At 40.9% G+C, this 23,471-nt stretch overlaps 1 protein-coding gene across 2 annotated transcripts in view; it reads right to left on the minus strand.

Annotated features, from left to right (window-relative positions):
• Positions 1 to 62: 62 nt before the first annotated feature.
• ext2 (exostosin glycosyltransferase 2) overlaps positions 63 to 23,471 on the minus strand; it is a 32,140-nt gene continuing 8,731 nt past the window's right edge. Inside the window, exons 9-16 of one of the 2 annotated variants that reach the window (XR_009272066.1) lie at positions 21,054 to 21,185; positions 15,824 to 16,013; positions 8,108 to 8,274; positions 6,035 to 6,178; positions 5,746 to 5,874; positions 3,328 to 3,410; positions 1,409 to 2,545; positions 63 to 1,062 (exon numbers count right to left, since the gene is read on the minus strand). Coding sequence is in view for 1 of the 2 variants with exons in the window: in XM_058782270.1 (XP_058638253.1) it covers positions 2,407 to 2,545; positions 3,328 to 3,410; positions 5,746 to 5,874; positions 6,035 to 6,178; positions 8,108 to 8,274; positions 15,824 to 16,013; positions 21,054 to 21,185 (984 nt within the window). In the remaining variant the exon portion in view is untranslated. Of the gene's footprint in view, positions 2,546 to 3,327; positions 3,411 to 5,745; positions 5,875 to 6,034; positions 6,179 to 8,107; positions 8,275 to 15,823; positions 16,014 to 21,053; positions 21,186 to 23,471 lie in introns of both variants that reach the window. The other variant, XM_058782270.1, reaches the window with a different exon arrangement.

Here is a 23,471-nt window from a genome sequence, read left to right on the forward strand (position 1 = left end):
CACTATAAAATAAGTGTACTCGATCAACTGTCAAGTACTTTGAGAACATAATGGTAAAGTACTGAAGGCTGGTAAACTGTTTATTACCCATGTGCTTTTTCAGATTTATTTCAAATCTGAAAAACAGGCTAAAACAAGTTGTACATTTTGTTTAAACTTGGAACAAAACCTCTTGAAGAAAAAAAAAAATAAATAAATTTTTTTTTTTTTTAGCAAGACACACTGTTCCGGGATATTTTACATACTGTTCTCAGAGCTGGATGTAACAGCCATCTTACATTAAAGACATACTGAAGACATGAACTTCCTGTTGGCTAAAGACTGTGCTTTTAACAAGGCTTTCCTTTAATGGGTTAAAAAAAGTTTAAAAGTTTAACTATTACAGGTGCTGGGTATTCTACTATGGATGTTTCATTTCATTTGACATTTTCTGTGTGCTCATTTTTGTTTGTTTCTCTAAATCAGATGAATAAAAAAAAAAAAAAAAACTAATCAAATATCCCTGTGCAATATATTAGTAATTGTATTCATAAATTGCAATCCATAAATGCAGCTTTCGATTTATAAATACAGAAAAGCAGCACGAAAGAAAGTGGACAAAAAAAAAAAAAAAAAAACTTTAACTGCTGATATTGTACAAGTGGATTATGAAATGCATGTTAATAAGAGGTGACAAATGCCTTCATAATGCAGAAAAGGATAGCTCAGATAGGCCTAAATGCTTGACTTTGATGATTAGCTCAGAGATAAATGCTCCCTCTCATACACATTTTTCTAAAGTAGACAAATTTAGCATAAAACACTTCACAAGCTGCAGACAATCTGGCTCTCTGTGTGTAATTGTTCATTCGGTGACATTTCCAATACTTAACATGTTGCTGAAATTTCCTTACCAGATTTTCACTTTCTTCATGCAAGAAGAGTCAGAACAGGAATAGATTTCTCTTCACAAGTTCACTCCCCATGGAGATGAAATGAATTTATCTCAGACGTGCAGGCTTCTGAACCTAAATCACTCAAAGCGCTCAGACATCTGCTTCTGGGCCCAGACAACGGAGGCAGCTGGAAAAAAGACGACAATTCATCCAAAATCTGCACTAAGTCAACATACTATCAAATTAGGGATGAGAATGAGAATACAAAAACTCAGAAGTGACAGGAAAGAAAACACAATATTGAACGTCAAAACATTTCACACCCATCAAACTACAGCAACAACTATTCTAAAATGTGCCGAAATGGCACCTCATTAATTCTGTGATTTGTTTGAGGTCACAAAAGAATGACAACTTGTGTCAGCATGGTGAAGTGCAATGTGTTGAAACCAAATGAATGATCTTATAACAGTTGTTAGAATTTGAACTATTTTTAACTTGACACACTGTCAAGTAACATATGCCACACTTACATTGTGAGATGCTTGAAAATCAGTAAGATGCAAAGGTCAAAAATGCATGTACATTGAGACCACCATTAAAAAAAAAAAAAAAAAAAAAAGTAAAGTACTTTCACAGTCAAAATGACCAAAATGCACATCTCTAAATTAAGTATTTCTTTTTCCACACTCTGTTTATTACATATAATACATTTTAATGTAAAAAACAAATAAACAAAATTCAAACAAATGGAGATATCAAAAAGAAATGTGAATTCATTAAGTATGAATGAGTTCTTTGCAATTTCATGGCATTTTACCATACTGTTATCAGCTGTACAATATATAACTCTGCAAATAGTGTCTTTTAACATCTAGTAATACCCAAAATATGCTTTAATTAGGCAGATGTAAGAGTGGAACTAAATAGGGAACATTTATATAAAATACTTTTTTTCTCCAGCAACATTCAAAAAGTCAGCAACTGAATAAAAAATGAAATGTCAAACTGATATAACTCAAACTGTATTATTAAAATCACTAACCGTGACTGTGCAAAACAATATCTCATGTACAAACTAATGGCCCCAACTCAACATGTGAGATATTCAGTTCAAGTTATGCTACAGTTTGTTCAGCATGATGCATATTTTTCAAATAAAAAACAAGTTAAACTATAAATGTAAAATTACATTAATATATATCCTCCACTGTTTACCAGTGGGCTGTGATTCATCTGCATGTGTTTACTTTCCTCACATGGATATAGTGTCAACCACAAGGAAGGTTTAAGACTGAGCCAAGCTCTTGACCTGTCCTCATCAGACTTGATGTATCGTCCTGTTTCAGCAACCGTCCTCAAGAGTGAAAACATGATAATAAGTTACACAGTGCATCATTTCCCATTATACCATTAGTGGAACGGCACTCTCCATAAGTCATTAGGTCAGATACGGAACGAGAAAGAGAAATCCTGGAGTGCCCATGGCCTGTTTGAGAGATAAAAGTGGTGGGAAAGAGTAGTGGTAGTGTCACAGACTACCAATGTTGGGGAAACTTTTGAGTTTCTCTGGGAAGTCGTCTTTATAGAGTACAGGATCAGCACGGTGCTCGACAACCTTCAGAGGCATGGTGCCAAACACAGAGGCGAACTTGTTTATGCACTCAGACCTGGAAAGAAAAAAGAAAGAGGCTGAAAGAGTGGAGGAAAAAGGGAAACATGGATCATGGATCTGATGCCAGTGTCGGAAAATTTGACTTCCAAAAAAAGGCTGTTCATGGTACAACCTAACTAGCGTTTTGTAGAAGCATCTGAATCATGAGGTAATGTAAAACAGGGATCAGATGTTTTCAAAATGCCTGGCATTCCCAGGACCCTGCACTTATGACAGGAAATGTATCGAGAGAGAAGCATAACCAGAGGCAGGAACCCCTTCATCAATCTAAACAAGTGGTGACCCCTGGAAGGGTTCAGCAGTCAACGGAGACCCTGATTGGCTGCTACCACTCCGTATTCACGTCAAGGTCAAACACTCTCTCGCAGGCTGCTTCGGCTGCTTTAATTCCTCAAACACAGCTTGGAAGCATGAAACCAATCATCAAGACTGATTATGCTTCAGCGGATGAGGAAACGGTTGTGATTTTCAAGGAAAATCAATTCAAGCCTTTCTGATGCATGCTTTGCCTGGTTCATACTTGAATTGAAACACAGAATGAATTAATGATTTGTGGTGAACCTCTGACAGAGAGGAAAGTCACAGTTCTTTGAGAAGGAACGTTTTTCGTAAGGTCCAGTGAATCTGAATGTTTTGATCTGAGAGCACAGGAAAGTATCTCCTGTACTGTGCTACAATGAGCCAATTGTTGGTTAAACCCACAATGTGTTTCAAATGCCAAGAATGCTGCCAAAGCCCCCTCTGCCCAACTAAAGGGAATCCCTGTTTATACTGTACCTCTCCACCATGTGTGTCTGGTCTAGGGACAACCCATCAATCGCTGTGCACTCTGGGCATTTGAATTTCTTCCGAGGAGTAACCTAGAGAAAGAGAGAAAAACAAATGTGATGTATTTGATTGTTTTAACTCACAATGAGGATTTTTGATTTTTTGTTTCAATCTCAAACTAAGTCTCAGTCCTCAAACTGTCAGTTTTATTGTGAAATTGCTGTATTCTGTTGTAGTTTTTCTGTGTCCATCTTACAAAACAAGTCCTTTAAAGTTTGTCCTTATAAAACTTATTGTCTCATGACATTGTAAAACATATTTTTGGTCTGACCATTTTTTTAGTCAAGGCAGAGATACAATATTGCCCTTTTGGTGGTTCTTCACCTTTCTATAAATACCCATGAGTCAGTCTGGTATACCCTACAACGTTTCTCAGCTACAGTCTTAGTGACCCACCTAGCAGAATGTTTTAGATGTCTCACTAATTAAAATATCTAGTGTTCTAATTAATCAGCTTCTTGGAGTTGTGAACATGGTGACATCTAAAACATTCTGATAGTTGGTTCCCAAGGAGGATTGGAGTTGAAAACACTGTCACAAAAAGTGAAAACACTTTTTTTTTTGCATTTTTTAAAATAAAAACAAGAACAACCATCTGAAAGTATATCAAAATATTCATGAGAGAAGAGTAATTTTTCAATCGCCCTATCAACCACAGGAAGATGTCAAATAAACATTTCAGGAAAGCAAAAAAAAAAAAAAACTTGTGAAAAGGTTACAGCTAAAATTGTAAATATACTGTTAAATGTATAGACTGTAAAACAAATAAATTATTTGCTATTGTCTGATGTCTTATTTAATGTTTTTTAATAAAACTGTCAAAAATGCCTGAATATTGTTTGGAATATTTGCACAGGAGCAAATTTGTATATCTTTTCTATCGTTAGAATGCAGACTTTCTTTTTTTTTTTTCTATTCAGTGCATAAAACAGTTTTATTTGTTCTTACCTCAAAAAATAAAACTGTCTGACCTACATGCATCTGTATCTCCCAATTTCATGCTGAGAAATCATGACACACTCCTCATATTAAAAAACAACAGAATCTGACACAGCATTGATAAGGTTGTTTAATAATGAGCTGGGGCTGCAATGATGGGCTTCTGTGAAGTGTGTGTATGTGTGTGTTTGGGGGCTGAGTGGGAGGAGATGACTTGATGACAGGTCATATAAGTCAGATGTAATGAGAGAGCCGTCCGTGCCCATGGCCTAGCTAAATGACCGTATCTGCCGCACTCATTAGACGAATGATGTACGACCCCTCTGCCCCATCCCTCCTTCAACAAAACACACACTTGACTGACACTCTCCACAGTGGGAGCGCGGGGTTGGGGCACTAGGAGGTGTGGGTGATGTGGGGATGTGGAGGAGAGAGGGGAGAAGGTTCACAGCATAACTGACTGCAGAATGAATGTGCCCCAGTGAGCTTAGAAAAACAGAGCGTGCAAGAGAGAGGCAGACAGTGACATCCAGATAACAGAGGTTAAGGCCAGGACTTTACAGGCCGAACAGCACCTGGACAGAGTCACTGTAGACTACAGACTGTAGAGGCTTGAGGAGAAAGGCGAAAGCTGATCAGAGACAGAGCTCCAGGGAACACTGTCAGAATGCCCACATTCTTTTAAGGAACGCCCACACTGATTTTTAAGGAATAATACTTTTGTCCTCCAGATTTTTTTTTTTTTCATCATTATCTATTTACCAACCTGTCTGATTCTTTAAATGAAAGTGTTAATACGCTTACAATGCTTCCTGCACTTCTTTTTCATGATGGCACTAGACTGCTATTGAATCCCAAGTGCTACGGCAAAAAATTAATACATTTCACAAGAGTTGTGAGCTTGCAGTTTTAAATAAATGTGATGGGATTTGGTTTCTTCATTGTCAAAACAGAATTACACTGCAGTTCAAAAGTTTGGGATCAGTAATATTTGCTTTTGAAAGAAATTAATACTTTTATTCAGCAAGGACACATTAAATTGCTAAAATAAAGACATTTATAATGTTACAACAAAAGAGTTCTATTTCAAATACATGCTGTTGAACATACCATTTATTAAAGAATCCAGGAAAAAATGTATCACGATTTAAGCAGCATAACCGTTTTCAACTTTTGAATGGGAATATATGTAGGAAACATTGTAACAATGCCGTAAAGTTTTGGCTTTTGATATTAGTTTCCATTAGTGATTTGGGTAGGCTAAAGATGGAGCTTTGTGTACTCTTATTTCAGAAATGCAAAAAAAAAAAAAAAAAAGGTTTTCCATGATATGGCTCATTTGATTTCCTCCAAAGTAGTTAGAGAACCAAAACAAACAGGCACTATCAGAACATAAATCGGGCATATCGTACTCTGAGGATATGTTACCTTTATTGGGGCTTTGCCAGTGATGTTGGCCACAAGGAAATTCATGGCAATATCTTCACAGTTCATATGGGCATCCACCCAGTTCTTAATGTCTCCGGGCATTTTATACGTGTAGAGATAGTTGAAGTACTGGAAAGGAAACATAAACCATTTTGATGAAAAGAATGACCTTAATTGAGGGTTTTGAATTACAAATGACGATAACCCCTATTGATCTCTGAGAGACACAAAGGGAGGACAGTGACATGACAAGATTTAGGCCGAAGTCTATGAAGGATTTGTGCTGTACCTTATGATAGAACGCAGCTCCAGTCAAGACCATTGACACTTCATTAGTCCACTCAGATTCATATTTCCACTTGCCCATTTCGTGGTCCCATAAGTGGAGCCGTCCGGGATATCCGACCAGCCTATCTGGAAACTCACGCCATACCTACACACAGACAGAACACATCTGAGACATAATATAAACCCATCACAAAATCTAAGACCATATAGGATCAGTCAACTCTAACTGTTGAAGAGTCATTTTAGATAATACTGACTTCAAATGATGGTAAACCTTGAATATCTAGGGTTAAATCAATGAAGTTTAGGTCTAACGGCTTGTTAATCCCAAAAATGACAGGCAAGCCTACAGAATATGATGTAGAAATTCTTGAATGTCATTCCCGAGTAGCAAAAGCAGCTAGTGTTTGAGCCATGCAGCCATGTCTAAAGCTGTCTTCCATTTCATACAATTATCCATAAATTACACTTCATTCCCTCAATAGTGTATAAATGCCTGCAGGTGAGTTGAAGGCAAGCCTGTAGCCATGGACAGCATTGCTTGTCCTGTCATCCTTCATATATGAAAAAATCTAAATTATGAAAAAATAGAGACTTCAACCGTAAGGAATGCTTTGAGATGCCGAGCACAGATTTAGGCAATAGAGGATGGTTCGAAAATCCTGCACTGCATCTAAGCTCAACTTTAAGTAGGAGTGACCCAAAGAGGTCCTGGCATCACAGTTCTGCTCTATCATCATTGTGCATGTGTAGAAGACAATTAATCCCTAGATGCTCCAGATACAGTCCCTGGAAATACTGTGAATTTAGGCAACTACTTCAATCGAATCCATTTAACTATCAAGATAAAAGGTGCTTATCCAGTGCGATAATCTGTAAAATCACATGCAGACTAAGAATACTAACATTTCTTTCAGTCTCCTCAATTTCAAGGCATTTTCAGACCTGCAGTTTGTCTGTTTTGTTACTACACAAGCCAAACTAAGGGAGGAAAATAACCAGGTTCCAAAGAAAACATCAAATGCTTGAAAAACAAGCTCTAAGTACACAGGGCAAAATGTATTCATTTCTCCCTGAATGCAGTAATGGCTGAATCTGAAATCACAAACTAGTTTTCCTGAATTATAATTAGTGCATCCAAAATGAAAGTATACTACATTTTTGCTCACAAAGGCTTAAATTTACATCATCAAATATTCAGTAAAAAAAATAACATTGCAAAATATTATTACAACTTCAAATAACTGTTTATTATTTTATAATATTTTCAAATGTAATTTTGTGATTTTTAAGTTGAATTTTCAGCAGTCATTACTGCAGTCTTCAGTGTCACTTAATCCTTCAGAAATCATACTACATTTGCTCATTTTAAGGTCAAGAAACATTTATTATCAATGTTGAAAACAGCTGCTTAATATTTTTGTGGAAACTGTGATACTTTTTTTTCTTTTCAGAATTCCTTGATGAACAGAAAGCTCAAAGAACAGCATTTACTTGAAATGGAAATCTTTTGTAACATTAATTTTTTTACTGTCACTTTTGATCAATTTAAAGCAACCCTGCTGGAAAAAGAAGTGTTAATTTCTTTTAAAAAAATCTTACTGGCCCCAAACCTTTTAACAGTGTCTGTGCTATGTAAGAGGACTGGACCACAAAACCAGTCTTAAGTGTCAATTTTTCAAAATTTAGATTTATACATCATCTGAAAGCTGAATAAGCTTTCCACTGATGTATGGTTTGTTAGGATAGGACAATATTTGGCCTTATATGCATTGCTATTTGTTCTTAGCAATGCATATTACTAATCAAAAATGAAGTTTTGATATATTTATGGTAAGAAATTTACTAAATATCTTCATGGAACATGATCTTTACTTAATATCCTAATGATTTTTGGCATAAAAGAAAAATGGATAATTTTGACCCATACAATGTATTTTTGGCTATTGCTACAAATATACCCCAGCGACTTGAGACTGGTTTTGTGGTCCAGGGTCACATATAGTAAACCTTCATCAGTGTAGCACATATATTTTGTAGTAAGTAGTAGTACACGAATCAGTGCTTTTACTACCTCATATCCAAACTGCAGCTCATCTGAGGTCAACATGATGATGTCATCATCAATGGCCAGGACAGCTTCTGTTTCGATCTCATCAAACGGGAAGAAGCGATTGCTGAGCTTGTTTTCTTTGGTGCGCAACACTTTGAGAGGTACTGCGACTTTGGGCCAGAGCGACTCTGTTACAGAGAGAAGGAGAAAAAGAAAACAGTGAGCTAATAATAATACACTGTCAGTTTCAGAGAAGATGAAAAACTATGAGAGATGGCAGCAACTGTGGAAAAGAGAGCGTGGGTGGATAAATCTAAACACATCACTGAGTAAAAGCACATATGAATCTGACCACACTTACATTCTTCTCAGGGCAGAAGAGACAACGCTCTTTATTTTCAGTTGTGTAAGAGCTTGGGAGGAGTTCAGAGCACGAAGAAGACAGATGGCACACAGAGTGTCACCTCATAAAACTGACGAGAGAAAGTCTACTGGAACTCAAATACAGAGACCCTAAGACTGGGGGAGTCAGCAATTATACCGCTACCCCAAAGCCGGGGTATAGACCCTGGAAATCTCAGGAGATATGGAATGAGCTCATCTCCGTTAGGTCGACGCAATTCAGCCTACAGTGTACTTCCACAAGATGACAACAAACTACGAAAGGAAAAAAGAAAAAGTATTTCCTAACTGCCGGAAAACCTCCCTGGCCTCAGACAAAGGCTGAAAGAAGAACCAGATCTTCACATGCAAGTAAACTGATACTGTCACCACATCCAAGCCTAGCACAGAGGATTCCACAAAAACTGAAACAAACACAGACAAGATGGGCTACAAAGACAAGTAACATTTTAACAACTAAAACTAACTGGCATAATCCAGAGCGCCACAATGCACAAACTTAGACATTAACACATCATAAATACGCACCATAAGAACTAGCAGGAATCTCGACTGCGTCAAACAACTTGTGCGCAAGATTTTTAATGGCCTGTAATCATTTCCTTGCCCTGTACTGAAATTTCACTTGGGCTGTACTTTATGTAGGAACATTTTAAAAGAGCTTTAGCAAATTATATCCCCTGTGACAACACCATATAAAAGCTCTCCTCCTCTCCAAGTATTAAGCCCATTGAGAAACTCCCTAAATGAAGTCCTATTGTCAGAAGTCGCCAGCACCTCATTAAAATGACAAACAGTCAAGACTTGGGCAGCTAAAGCTGTTCGAAATAAACAAACATAATCAGCAATGGAAAAGGGTGTGGAGGAAATCCATCCTCATCAGGGCCTGAGCCCCAGGTTGACCCGTGAACAGACCTTATTAATTCTAATGGGTCACAAAAGCTTGAGCCCGGCTTCACCGACGCCTCTAATCAAAGGCAACAGTGAATCATTAGTCTACTTCAAAGTATTTCCCTTCATAATGGCATTACTCAAATCTATGGAGAGGATATATTTAATTCCCTATTCCGCTTTTTTTCCAAGGAACTTCATAAACAGACGCATACCTAATCGCCTTGTTAAGCAGTAACATTAGAGGCAGAGCCACAATAAATAACTACTAATATCAGCATATTTTGACATGTGTAATGGGCCATAAATTTGACCACAGCTGTAGGAAAGGGAGACCGTTATGGAAACGATCCTTTTGGTTTGACAATAAAGTTTAAGGGTGGACGTTTGGTGAAAACAGGCCATATATCACAATGAATTAAAATACACTTAATTCGTCTAGTCAGGAGTAATAGGATGCATAGATATTAACAGCTCATAGACGGTCAATGAGAAAAGCCAAATTTCTGCCATCTCCTCACATGCATCTACATGCCGGGGCAGTAACAAACACTTGGGTTCTCACTCCATATCTGAAGATAAACCAGAGAGGTTTGGCCACAGACCAAGGCATATCATGCTTTCAATTCTCCAACCTCAAGAGGAACATGATTTGGCTACTTGCTGGCTTATCATTCATCTGTTCCATATCAGGGGTTTCATGTCTTTTGTGAAAGCCGCAAAACTACATTTCATACGAGTGTCACATTTTCATTCTTTCATAACTGAAGCTGTCAGAAAAAACAGTGTAGATTTAGTCACAATCTCTTTTCAAATTCAACAATTTGCTAACCAAACAAAATACATTTAGTCAAACTAAATAAGTTTTATTATCCTGACAGAGAACGGCAATGTTATTGAAGTTCTGGCAGATGTCAATAATAATTTTATGTCAATAATTATCTTCATGCTATGGCCAGTAACAAATAAATGGCTGATATTAATATTGAATGTTTCTTTATTTCATACTGTTTAAAATAAATATAAACAATACAATACAAACTAAAAGCAGTAATTTTAAATGTTAAAAGTTAATTTTGGGATGTATTTAAAGATAACATATAACAGTGTTAGTAAGCTGGTGTTTCAAAGATTAACTTTAAATGAGTGTTACATAATGATGAAGGTCATCTAAAGGTAAAAATAGGGGAGATAAACATGCACAAATAAACAAAATATCAGCTGATACATATTTATCCAACACCCCAGGTTCTAAAACCTAGCAAATGTGGACAGCGAGGCCCAGCCGGCTGCCGCACATATTTCTGCGATGGACACTCCGCTAGACCACGCCCACGACGAGGCAATGCCTCTTGTGGAGTGTGCTCGCACTCCAATGGGGCAATGCAGGCCCAAGGAAGAGTAAGCTAGCGTAATAGCATCAACTATCCACCTTGAAAGTCTCTGCTTCGTGACCGGATGCCCTTTGGTGCGGTCACCGGAGCAAACGAAGAGCTGTTCCATCTGCCTAAAGGTACTTTACAGTGCCCTAACAGGCAGAGTAAATTCAGCTCCTGGTCCTCCACTGAGGGAGGAATTCAAAGCACAGGTAATTTCGCTCTCTGTGCTTCCTCCCTCAGACGAGGACCAGGAGCTGAATTTACTCTGCCCCGTTAGGGCACTAAGAATCTACCTGGAGCGTTCCGCCCCCTTTAGGCAGACGGAACAGAACCTTCGGTACATAACCGTGCCTTGGCTTTAGGATGACATTGGAGTCGTTAGGCCCAAACTGAAGGCAGGTGGGGCTCCCATTCACTTGACCGATACTAGTGCCAGTAGCAGAGCAGTCTTTAGCGACAGGGGTCGGAGGTCAACAGACTGTAGCATTTCAAAGGGAGGGCCCTCAGAACAGTAGGCAGATCCCAAGTAGGGACTGTGAAGGGGCGAGGAGGATTCAGCCTCCTGGACCCCTTCAGAATGTGAACAACTAAGTTGTTCCTGCCCACCGACTGGCCTGCTATAGGAGCGTGGGAGGCTGCTATAGCTGCTACATAGACCTTGAGCGTGGACAGGCAGTGCCCCTTGTCCAGCAGCTCTTGCAGAAAGGACAATATCAGCGCGATATGTCACAGGAAAATGGGTCTGCGCTGCGGGTTGAGCACCAGGCGGAAAAGACAGACCATTTAAGGGCGTAGAGACGTCTCGTAGACGGGGCTCTAGCCAGAGTGATTGTGTTTTGAACACTGGCCAAAGGTGCAGAGCCCACAGCTCGGGCCGGGGATGCCACAACATTCTGTTCGCCTGAGAGGAGGTCCCGTCTCAGGGGAATGGGCCAAGGGGCTGCGGTGAGCAGCTGAGACAGCTCTGAGAACCAATGCTGGTTCCTCCAGAGCGGGGCCACTAAAATAACTTTGTGTTTGTGTTCGTCTGATGACCTGCGGGATCAGAGCGATCGGGGGAAAAGCATAAAAGGAGGAGGTTGGGCCAGTGGTGGGCCAATGCGTCCATGTCCTTCGAATAATAGGTCAGGCAATGAGAGTTGTCTTTTGAGGCGAAGAGGTCGACCTCTGCCTTACCAAAGATCTCCCAGATCTCCTGAACCACTTGCGGATGGAGCGTCCACTCCTCTGAGGGGACGTTGCTCTATGACAGCATGTCTGCACCCTGGTTCAGTCTGCCGGGCACGTGCGTTGCTCTCAGCAAACTCAGGTTGTACGGAGACCATACCAAGAGGCGCTCCACTAGAAGGAGGAGGCGCCTCGAGGAGAGCCCCCCTTGGTGATTTATGTAGGCTACCACGGTCATGCTGTCTGAATGGACCAGAACGTGGTGCCCCTTTAGGTCTGGTAAGAAGGTATGAAGGGCTCGACACACTGCCAGCATTTCCAGGCAGTTGATGTGGAGACTTCCTTCCTCCGCCGACCACAGGCCAGTCGGCCCTCGCACAGAGCTCCCCAACCCGTGTTGGACGCATCTGTCAAGACCACCTTTCTCCTGCAGACCATTTCCAAGGGCACACCCTGTTCCATCCACTGATGACACTTCCAAGGGCTCAGGGCTGCCACGCAGGCCCGGTTCACCTTGATTCGCAGGCGTCCATAATGCCAGGCGTTGGATGGAACCCTCGGTTTCAGCCAGCGCTGAAGGGGCCGCATACGAAGCAGAGGCCATGAGGCCGAGCATCTTCTGAAACGCTTTGAGGGGTCGAGAGGCTCCTGTCGCGAAGGAGGCCACGAGACGCTGTATGGCCAGAACGCGCTCTTGGCAAAGTTGACCTTCTAAGTAGCTGAGAAGGAGGGACCTGTGCGACAGCAGTTCCACCTCTGACTGGGCAAAAACGAGCCAGTCGTCGAGGTAGTTGATAATGCGGATTCCCATCTGTTTCAGAGGGGAAAGAGTCGCGTCCATGCACTTTGCAAAACTGCGGGGAGCCAGGGAACCACGCCGCTATCCCCATAACCCAATCTGACACTCCGGGGATGGCCTGCCAGGCCTCGGCCCGCGTGACAAGGGGTTGGATTGACTCGAGTGGTTTGTCGCCGTGCAGGGACGTGCCACTTGTTTTGTGTGGAAGAGGAAATTTGCTCTCTTTTTGAGAATGTTTGTGTTTTATTTGTTCCGCTATCACAGCGGTAGGCGGTTTGGGCGCTTGAACAGGCCCAGTGACTGCAGAAAACACATCGCCCGCGGCACCCGGAACTGGATGGGGTGCTTGGAGGTTCAACCGAGGCAGCTTGGGGGGGTGGTCCAGCAACCGCAGGACTTAGGTCCCTTCTCTTCCTGTCCCACAGATCAGGATGATGCCTTGGGCGCCTGGTCCAGCACAATACTGGGTCCCTGGTGCTTAGGAGGCAGCCGGCGTCTAGCTTTGGCAGGAAGTGTCGCATTGCCTGGGACGACTTCTGTGCCGCTGTGAAGCGCTCTGCGAACACTTCCACAGCGGGTCCAAATAGGCTGGTGGGGGAGACTGGTGAGTCCAGGAAGGGGACCTTGTCCGCATCCTTTATCTAGTACCACTAAGCTGGCCATGGATCTGCCTATCTCCTGGGCCGTGGTTTTGGTGGCACGTAAAGCCAGGTCGGTCACACTGCGCAGCTCCCTGAATGCTGCAGGGTCTGGGCCAGTCTCGTCTATGCAGCGGAGGTGTTCGGCCTGATAAACCTGGAGGACCGCCATGGAATGAAGCGCCGAGGCCGCCTGTCCAACCGATGAGTAAGTCCTCGTCTTACAGGGCCTGGACGGGTGGGCAGCCTTTGCCGTCCAACCGATGGCCGTGGGTGGGCAAAGATGCTCGGCCACCGACTCATCGAGAGGAGGCATCCTCTCGTACCCTTTTTCTTCAGCGCCGTCAACGGAGGTGAGGGCGGATGAAACAGCAGCACGCAGGCGGGCCGAGTAGGGGGCGCGCCACGACGGCGCCCCGGCAGGAACCACTCATCCAGGCGGCTGCGAGTGGGCTCCTCCGGTGGAGACCACTTCAAACACAGCTCAACCACAGCCTTAGACAGGACACGGAGCAGTTTGGCATCCGTGCTCAGCTTGGGCTCGCTGGGCTCCACAGACTGAAGGAGGGCGGGGTCACCAACCGAGCCCGACAGCTCCTCAGCGTCTGATGCAGCCAGTGATACGCTGTCATCCAGGACCTCATCTTCACTTCCCCTGAACGAGACCAGGTCGCTCGCAGCTGCAGAGAGATACTGGTCTGGAAGGGAGAAAAAGACAGGCAGAACCTCTCTCATGGGAGAGAGTGAGGTACGCGGGCTCTGCCCCGCTGCTTTTTCCTCACAGGTTCCTGGGAGGAAGGAAGCGGGAGGACGCGAGGGGCGGAGTCGTTCTCTGAAAAGAAAGCTATTCGTGAGCGCAGAGAGGCGAGACTCATATCTTCGCAATGAGGACATTCCGTCTCGGTGAGTGCAGTTTCAGCGTGGGCGGCGTTGCGCAGCATTTGCAACAACGCCGAGAAATTTGCTCTTCAAAATTTGCTCTTTCGAGCGTTCGACCATGAGACCGCAGCTGCTATGGGCGCTGAAGTGACTAAAGAGCGGCGAGTCAGCGGGGAGATCAGCCGAGCCAGAGGGTCTTGATCCGCTGCAGAGGCTGGTCAACGGCGAGAAGGGCTTCAAGTCTCGTAGATCAGCAAAGAGATGTCATCGCTGAAGGAGAATAAATCTAAGGATCCTATGATACCGCTGCTGAGCCATTGATTTGTCTTTAAAGCACTGCACGAACCAATGGCCATGCAGTAACACTGCGTTATTAAAAGGCTTCAGTTTTCCCCATATGCGTCTAGTAAGACGCAGTATGAGTGAAGTATCGAAAGGGAACACAAGAGTTACATAAACACAAAATAAAAACCAAGTGAACCATAGCATTTAAAATTACATATGTGACCCTGGACCACAAAACCAGTCATAAGGATCAATTTTTGGAAATTGAGATTTATACATCATCTGAAAGCTGAATAAATAAGCTTCCCATTGATGCATGGTTTGTTAGGATAGGACAATATTTGGCTAAAATTCAACTATTTGAAAATCTGGAATGTGAGGGGAAAATTTACTTAAAGGGGTCCTATTATGCTTTTTCACTTTTTAAATTTTAGTCAGTGTGTAGTGTGTATGTTTGGGCATAAAAAGATCTACAAAGTTACAAATCTCAAAGTCCACTTCAAAGGGAGATATTTAGTTTTTAAAAAATCCCTTTTCAAGAACTACAACGAACGGCTCGTTTGGACTACAAAGTTGTTTTCCTGTATTTGTGACATCACAAAAATAAATCCTGCCTACGGAAATTCGAATGGTTGGCGGGTGGGGAGAACTCTTGGTTGAGCACTGCACGTTTAAAAATGGAAACCCGGTGCGAGTGTTTTTATATCTCTGTATTTCTGAAGGAAACCGACTGTTTTCAGAAAATTTCAGATGTCATTTTCCTTTCATCTTGCATGTAATGTCTGATGAAGCAGCGTTTGTGAGCGGAGCTCTGCTTTGTGTACAGCGTTACCAGGGAAACCTCGCTCTCTACCACTCCAACAGCGGCTCCATATATATGAATTTGCATATATATTTGATGCTGCCACAAATAGTACTGAAACGCCGTCTAAGCTGTTCGCCAATCACAACGCACTGGGACAGCTAACCAATCACAACACATTTCGTTTTTCTTAAGGCAGGCCTTCATCAAACCCGGAACTAATCGAGCCGTTTATGCTAGGTTGGGGAGAAAGGTATTGTAATAATGTAAATTATGTGAAAAATAATGCGATTTTAGAACCACCAAGCATGAGATAATAGGATCCCTTTAATATCCTAATGATTTTTGGCATAAAAGAAAAATCAACAATTTTGACCCATACAATGTATTGTTGGCTATCGCTACAAATATACCCATGCTACTTATGACTGTTTTTGTGGTACAGGGACACATATAGTAGAGATATATAATGCAATCCTACAATGTGACACTAACCTTCAGGGGGGCCCTTGTTCTGGTTGTTCCACACCACCAGTAGTTTGGCCAAGCTGGGCACCTTGGAGATCTCAGTAATGACCCTAAAGAGACTTTCGATTCGATCGTAGGTCAAGACCACAGCCGTGAACCCTGGTGAACGTGGTGGTATGAGAGGAAGAAAAAGTGGACTGTTCACACTTGTCCATTTCTGTTGAGATAAAAAGAATCAATTCAAATAAATCAGTGGGAAACTCAATTTAGTGTACCTGTTGTCTTATCTTTACAACAAATGCAAAGACTTTCCATGACTTATTTAATGACATGAAGTGCAGTAAGATAAACAGCAGCCTCAGCCAAAACATGGCTTTATTTGGAAACACGCATGCACTATAAAATTTAAAGATTACTGAGAATGCTAATAACCAGCAGTGGTGGGTAGGTGATTAAAAGTGGCATGGAATGTCGAGCGCACAACCAACAAAGTTTAGAGCAGAGTTAACAAACAGCTGGAGCAGCATGCCATGACCTTTCAGTGTGCCAAACATTCACCTAAACCTTCCCCTTCAGATGAAAATAAAAAGCCAGGACCTCATTCTCTATAACCTAGAGAACTGCTATCAGCTGGAGTTGAAACTACTCAAAGCATCTCTATCGTGACAGTCATTTAAAATGTCTATCGCAGTTTAATCTGCAGAAGGCTTTGTGTGCATAGGTGCTACATTCCTTGCGGTAGTCTAAATTTCAAAAAGTGGATGGATTAAGAGAATGTTTTCCTTAGCTGACCTGAGTGAAATCTGGCAGAGAGCAGAAGATGACAACGTGAAGATCCAATACACCGTGGTCAGATATTAAGAGCTAAATGAAATACTTCCTTGCTTCAGGCTCTTTGTCATTTCATGGCATCCGTCCATCCTTTTCCTGTTAACTGTTATGTATCTGAATTTGATTAGAATGTTAAACTTCCTGGTGTTCTTCTTGAAATAAAATGCAAACATATGGTATCCACTGAAGCTTGGTCAAAACATCAACAGCTCTTAATATTCCCCTTCCTACAAAATAAGTATAGAAACTGAGAACTTAATTCCAGTGTCATTTGTTATGACCATCATTTCTAATCAGCACCAATCAATATGCTTAATGTCATCAAGAGACAATCAACATTAGTTCTGTCTATTACTAATGATCTCGATCCACACAGCTCCAAAATAAGAGATCTCCATCACAAACACAATATTTCTCAGAACCATCCAATCCTCACTTCATAATATTCTGAATTCTTTCTGGACATACTCAAGCTTTGAGCTGTAAAATAGTTAAATATTAGATCTAAACCCTTTCTCTTGGGTATAGAATTGTATATTGGCTAATATTTCTATTTAATATCGTTTCTACTTTATTCTGTATGCTCCTTCCACAATTCTGGTACTTATAAAAGCATTTTACTGTGGCTGTTAATCCATTAGACCACCATCAAAGCAAGCTCGAGTTTTAATGTAAAGTGATACACCTATCAATGAGCACAATTCCGATTCTAATTTGGATCTCTTTTGTTGCTATTTATCCCAAGCTGTTTTGTCAAGAGTGGAATTTTATGATCGCACTCCAATGAACTCTGGTGCAGCAGGGGTGCAGATGAGTCCTGGCAGGACCGGGGTGAAGCAGGGGTGCTGGGACGCTATCGGCGTCAGTGGCTGTCTCCTGCCAGTGTGGGGCTTGGCTCATCTTCCTGGCCCGCTTTAAAACAGCCTGTAAACTCCCAAAGATGCACGGACTGGAGCCCAGATCAAGTGACGCTGTAAAGTAAATACTGCGAGAGCTTAAAGGGCCTCTGATGCGGTCATGAAGACTGCTGTTTATTGGCCTGAAGGATAAGAACTGAACGCAGACCGAGTACACAAACTTTCTTTACCGTTCATGGTCTCTTCTATTTTGTCAGTAGAGACACAAGACACACAAAGCAAAGCGACAGCTTGGTGCAACACCAATGAAAAAAAAATGAAAAAAAGAGAGCTTCACTTTTAATTTGAAGACTAATTTGAAGAGTTTTCAAAAACCTCCCAATGCAAAAGGAAAAATTTTGGACCTGGTTTGAATAGATTTAGTGTGAAAGATTATTTGCATCTGGTGTACAGATCCTAAACTCTGCAGCCGAAGCAAATTCCATTTTCATTTAAAAAAAAAAGAAAGAAAGAAAGAAAGAAAGAAAGAAAGAAAGAACATTGTCAATGTAAAATTCTCACTTTTGGTGCGAGGCCTTCATTTAAATTTTCCTCATAACAGTACTAATAATACTTCCTTTAATCAAGGCGTGAGTTTGATTAAAACAAAAAACTAAAAAGGCCACACAAAATAAGACCCCCAAGCAGAGATGCTATGCAGCTTATAGTCTACAGCAAAGCTGTGGGCCCGTTACACCCTCCAATCCAGCAGCTGCTGAAGGTGCCCGCAAATAGAGAGCCGTGGTTAACCAGCTCCCTCGCAGCGTCCGCCACGGTCTGTCACCATGGACACAGCCGTCCTTCGTACAACATCAGTCAACCATCCTTCTAATAAAAAACAAACTTTATATGCCAATGGAAATTTCTTTGAGGTGCCTGACACGGACACCAAAAGCAGAGGGGGAAATAATTAAAGTACCACTGTGACATATAAGTGGTAAGATGAATAAAGAAGAACACTGGGGTGTGGTTCGTATAAGCTCGGTCTGAATGCTCTGATCTAATTGGGCAGGCTCCAGTGCGGTTCAGCGAATGTCGAGACTTTGTGATTTGTTAAAGTAAATAAGCAGGAAAACAAGACTAATTTTTTATTCCAACAGTCAAGGCCAGAATATTTGCTCGCGGTTAGTCAGTGTTCACCTGCTATTTGGAACAAGCCGTAAATGACCGGGTTCTCAACATTTGGCTTGTTTCTGTGAATGAAGATTTGCTCAAACCAAAGCCAACTAGACTCTCCAAGGTCTGAAATACGACGCCAAGAAGTGCCATTTAAACCTCTTCATTTATACTTGCATCATACGAAGAGAAATTTCACCACCTAAAGACAAGACTGTTATTATCATCTCGGATGCGAAAGTGTACGGGTTAGGTACAATTACTCAAGAGGAGCTTGTTATTGGGAACCAGTATTCTTTTGTGACACGTGAAAAGAAGAGGGTACAGGCGGCTCGAGTGATGGTGAGGGATTGCAGGCCGTTTCATGTGGGCCGAGGGGGCTTGGCGAGTCTTGCAGCTGGGATCATACTAGTACAGCTTTGGGATTAGTCGAAAATGGAAGCCAGATGAAAGCATGGACGCCTGTTCAATTGCACAGGCTCAGTGCGCAGAACATTTACCTCCAGATTCTCATTGAAGCTGATGGGCAGCGATTGCTAACATCACAGAGACTGGGCTAAAATAAGAGCTGCATTCTAAGTGGCAGCGGCTTCCTGCAGATTTGAACTGTCGGGAACAGGCACCGGTCACATTGCTTTAGTTTCGTCCTTCAAACAGATGAACAGTCCCTGCCTTCTTTCCAATTCCAGAAAGAAATAGGATGGGAAATGTATACATCACTGGGACACACAAGGCACATACAGTACATGTTTACAAATCACACATCTGAAATAGTAGCTTATTTTCTTCAGCTCTCTTAACCTTCAGCATTTAAAAATCTGACTAGGCATTCCAAAAACGAGTAATGTTGAGAATTCTTCACAGATAATAAATGTATGATGGAACATAAAGCATTCGTTTGGTAAGCAGAGGCCGAATGAGGGTTCCCTCAGAAGTCAAGCACAAAAAGCTGCCTGTCCTGGCGACGTCTCCTAAGGCAGAGCTGGAGAAATGTGCTTTCAATTATGTCCCGGTGGATATAGGGAAGCAGAACAAGAAATGCACTCGATTTATGTACTGCTCCGATTCTGCTCAGCGTGTTTTTACTGAACATTCAGAAAGTATTTAATATTCCCCGTAACGTTAGCAGTCAAACAGAGATAAGACTATTAGCCTCTTGGGGGTCTGGATTTCTCCATTTGATCTGAATGGTAGCATGATGCTGAGAACAACAACTACGAACAAAACCCCTAATGAACAGCACGCTTCTGCCACTTCTGGTCTAAGCTTTGACTGTGTACAATATCCGAGAAATGGAAAAACAATGTTGGATTAGTCCGTTTTCAGCACACAGTATGAGCTGGGATCCGTGCTCAAATCAGGACTGACTTACAGACAGACAGTGCGCTTTACGTGATGCTGGGGCATTGTGAAGCTCACACCAATGTGCAATGTTGTCTTTACAAAGCTGTCTGCTGCCACTGCTTATGTAAAATAACATGGAGCTGAAAAGTATTAGCCGAGTTCTTTTATTTTTTAATGGCACAAGCTCACTATTACTTTAAGTTGTCCATAGGCTGTTTCTTAATCTAACATGCCATTTAGGTCTTAAATCTAATTTTCTGCAAACACACAGAATGTCTTAACACATCACAAGAGTCAGTGCCTATAAGACAGCAAGAACTGAATTCAAATTCAGATTTGATCCAAAAGTCAGATTTGTCAGTGATTTTACACTCTGATTAAAGGCCTATTCACACAAAGTCAAACTTTTGCCATTAAAACATGAACAAGTTCAAATTCCAAAAAAAGTCACCAATGAAAGATGAAAAATCTGCATCAGACTATGATTAATTATCATAGAGTGCTAAGAATAAATAAATTAATCACTGTGAATTAGTTTCATTCAACTTGGTGAGAACAGACACCCACAATCAATCTGAGAGAATTTAGATTATTCTCTAAGAAACAGCCAAAAATAACATGTGGGCAGTTTGGAGAAACCAAATTTGGTCCCACTTTATATTAGGTGGCCTTAACTACTATGTACGTACATTTAAATTAATCATTTGGTACAATGCACTTATTGTGTACATCCAGTGTGTATATACATGTTTCTACATTGTACTTAAATACCTGCATGTAATTACATTTGTAATTAATTTCTGTAATTACATTTATAATTACACTGTTGATCCCTTACACCTTAACCCACCCTTAAACCTACCCATACCACAAAACCTGTCCCTAACCTTACCCGTATCCCACCTCAATAGCAGCAAAAGTGTTTTGCAATACAATATGAACACAATAAGTACATTGTACTTATTTTTTGATACAAGTACATAGTAGTTAAGGCCTAATATAAAGTGGGACCCTAAATTTAAACTGTGAAATGCATTGCGTGTTAAAAAAGGGGGAAAAAAGTTACTTACAACTACAGGAGGATTGTTCCACTCTTCGTATGTACGAGCTGCATAGGGGTAGATGCGATCGTTAATGATCTGGAGAGTGGTCATGCCAATAGCCTTCATGGAGCTGAAGTAGGCTTCCCAGAACCAACGGGCCTAGGGAACAATAAATGGCATGGCATTCAAATATTTGTGGTAAGAGCAGCAAAGTACAGACAAACTGATAAGCAGAAATATATAAGCACACAAAAACTATGTGAAAGATACAATCCAAAGACATAAGATAAGGCCTCTCACATCCCTTTACTCCCACCATCCTGCTCGTGCCTTTATGACCCCAACACACTTTCAAAGGCAATACAGCCCATTAAAGACTGGTGACATGACTGCAGGGACCATTCCAGACGGTTATGAGCCCTTTAGACTATCAGTCTTTTAACTTTTCCACTCAAGTGGCACTGAGACTGCAGCTAAAGTTTAAGGCCAGAGGTCAGGTCATTTTACTCCACACCAGCACAGGGACATGCTGCAATGTAATCACACTTTTGTGTGTTACTTGAATGCTATAATGCTGATCAATACAGTTTTTTTTTTTTTTACATATTTTTTATACATGTACAGTTCAAAAGTTTGGGGTCAGTATGATTTTGTTTTAAATAAAAAAAAATTTAGCAGGAATGAATAAATTGATCAAAAGTAAAGAACAGTAAGACAGTAAAGAATTCTACATTGACCAAAAAAAAAAAAGCACAGGGACATGCTGCAATGTAATCACACTTTTGCCATGTTACTTGAATGCTGCTTTAATGCTGATTAATACAGTTTTTTTTGTTTTTTTTTAAACATGTACTGTTCAAAAAGTTTGGGGTCAGTATGATTTTGTTTTAATATAAAAAATGTTTTATTTATATTTAGCACAGATTAATAAATTGATCAAAAGTAAAGACAGTAAAGAATTCTACATTGGCCCAAAATAAATCATTTACAAAAAAATTGTTCTCTTGAATGTTCTATTCAAATAATCCTGTTTTCCACATTGATAATATTATTAAATGATTCTTGAGCACCAAATCAGCAATATCAGAATGAATCATGCGACACTGAAGACTGGAGTAATGGCTGCTGAAAAATTAGCTTTATAATTACAGGAATAATTTAAACCTAAATATATATTAAAACAGGAGAAAAAAAAAGTTAATTTTAAATTGAAATAATATTGGCAATATTACTGTTTTTACAGTATTCTTAATAAAATCAATCAAATCAATACAGCATAGTGAGAATAAGACACACACAAAAAAAAAAAAAAAAAATGAAATGAATCCAAACTTTTGAATTTGACTGCAAAATATGAGAAATAATTTGCATAATACCATTAGAGAAAAAAACAGCCTATACCTATACCAGTAATTACCAAATTTAGCTGACCTAAATTAAACTCAACTTTAAGCTTTAAAAATTAAACCCTGAGGGTTTAAGAAAAAGGAACCAAAATAATATTACAAATAACCAATACTGCAAAAAAAAAAAGAAAAGAAAATTCAGTATTCACCAAATAAGAAGGTAAACAATCTGTATACATAATCTGTCAATACAAGAACACACTCTTTTCCTTCTACTGCTGATCCATTAACAGAGCCAAAGCTCCAGCAGTGAGGGGTGAGGAGCACATAAGAGTTAATTACCCATAAAACAGTGCTATCTCCTGCTAGGAGGCGCCATGCCGCAGTGACCCAGCTCCACCCTTCCTGGTCCTGTTTGACCCTGTTCTCTTTAACAGGGTTGACCAAGTGCATGCTAGTGGCAGCCTCATTACCTGGCCTGACCGCAAACAGTGTCAGATTAGGTCTAACTACAAAGAGTCAAATGAGACCAGGGTGAATATAAAAAACAAGAATAATGGCGCTCCAACATTTTCCTGGGCCAATTATTGTACAACGTCAGAGAGCGCTAATGGTCTTTCCTTTTAAAACAACAATTCAAAATTGATTTATTGTGTCATTTGATGAAATAGAGGTTTGTGCAAGATTAAACACAGAGAATCCTCTGACCATTCCAGTTACTCTCAAGTGAACTGATCTCAGCACAGCAAGGTTTTTTTTTTTTTTTTTTGCTTGTGAGGGTCTTTTGCTGCACATCTTTTCATTGGCTGCTGTGTTTGTTGTCATATACTCAACCCAGAACTCAGTTCAGCACATTAGAAGAGCACAGTCACCCCCCTTTCCATCGGCCCCTAAGGGCCTGGCCCTTAAACCTTAAAGAAATACAACTACACAAAAACAGCTTTTCTTTTTATGGAGAGGGGAAGAGGATTCAAAAAGACTTTCTGATCCCAAGGGGAGCGCAGCCACCCATAAATCAGCTCGTGATGAAAGTTTCCTTTCCGACCAGGAGAAGGCAGAGAGAAAACCGCACCCACCAAGCGCTGAACCCGCCCTGTTT

Source organism: Onychostoma macrolepis, chromosome 07, assembly GCF_012432095.1.
Source record: "Onychostoma macrolepis isolate SWU-2019 chromosome 07, ASM1243209v1, whole genome shotgun sequence".
Lineage (NCBI taxonomy): Eukaryota > Metazoa > Chordata > Actinopteri > Cypriniformes > Cyprinidae > Onychostoma > Onychostoma macrolepis.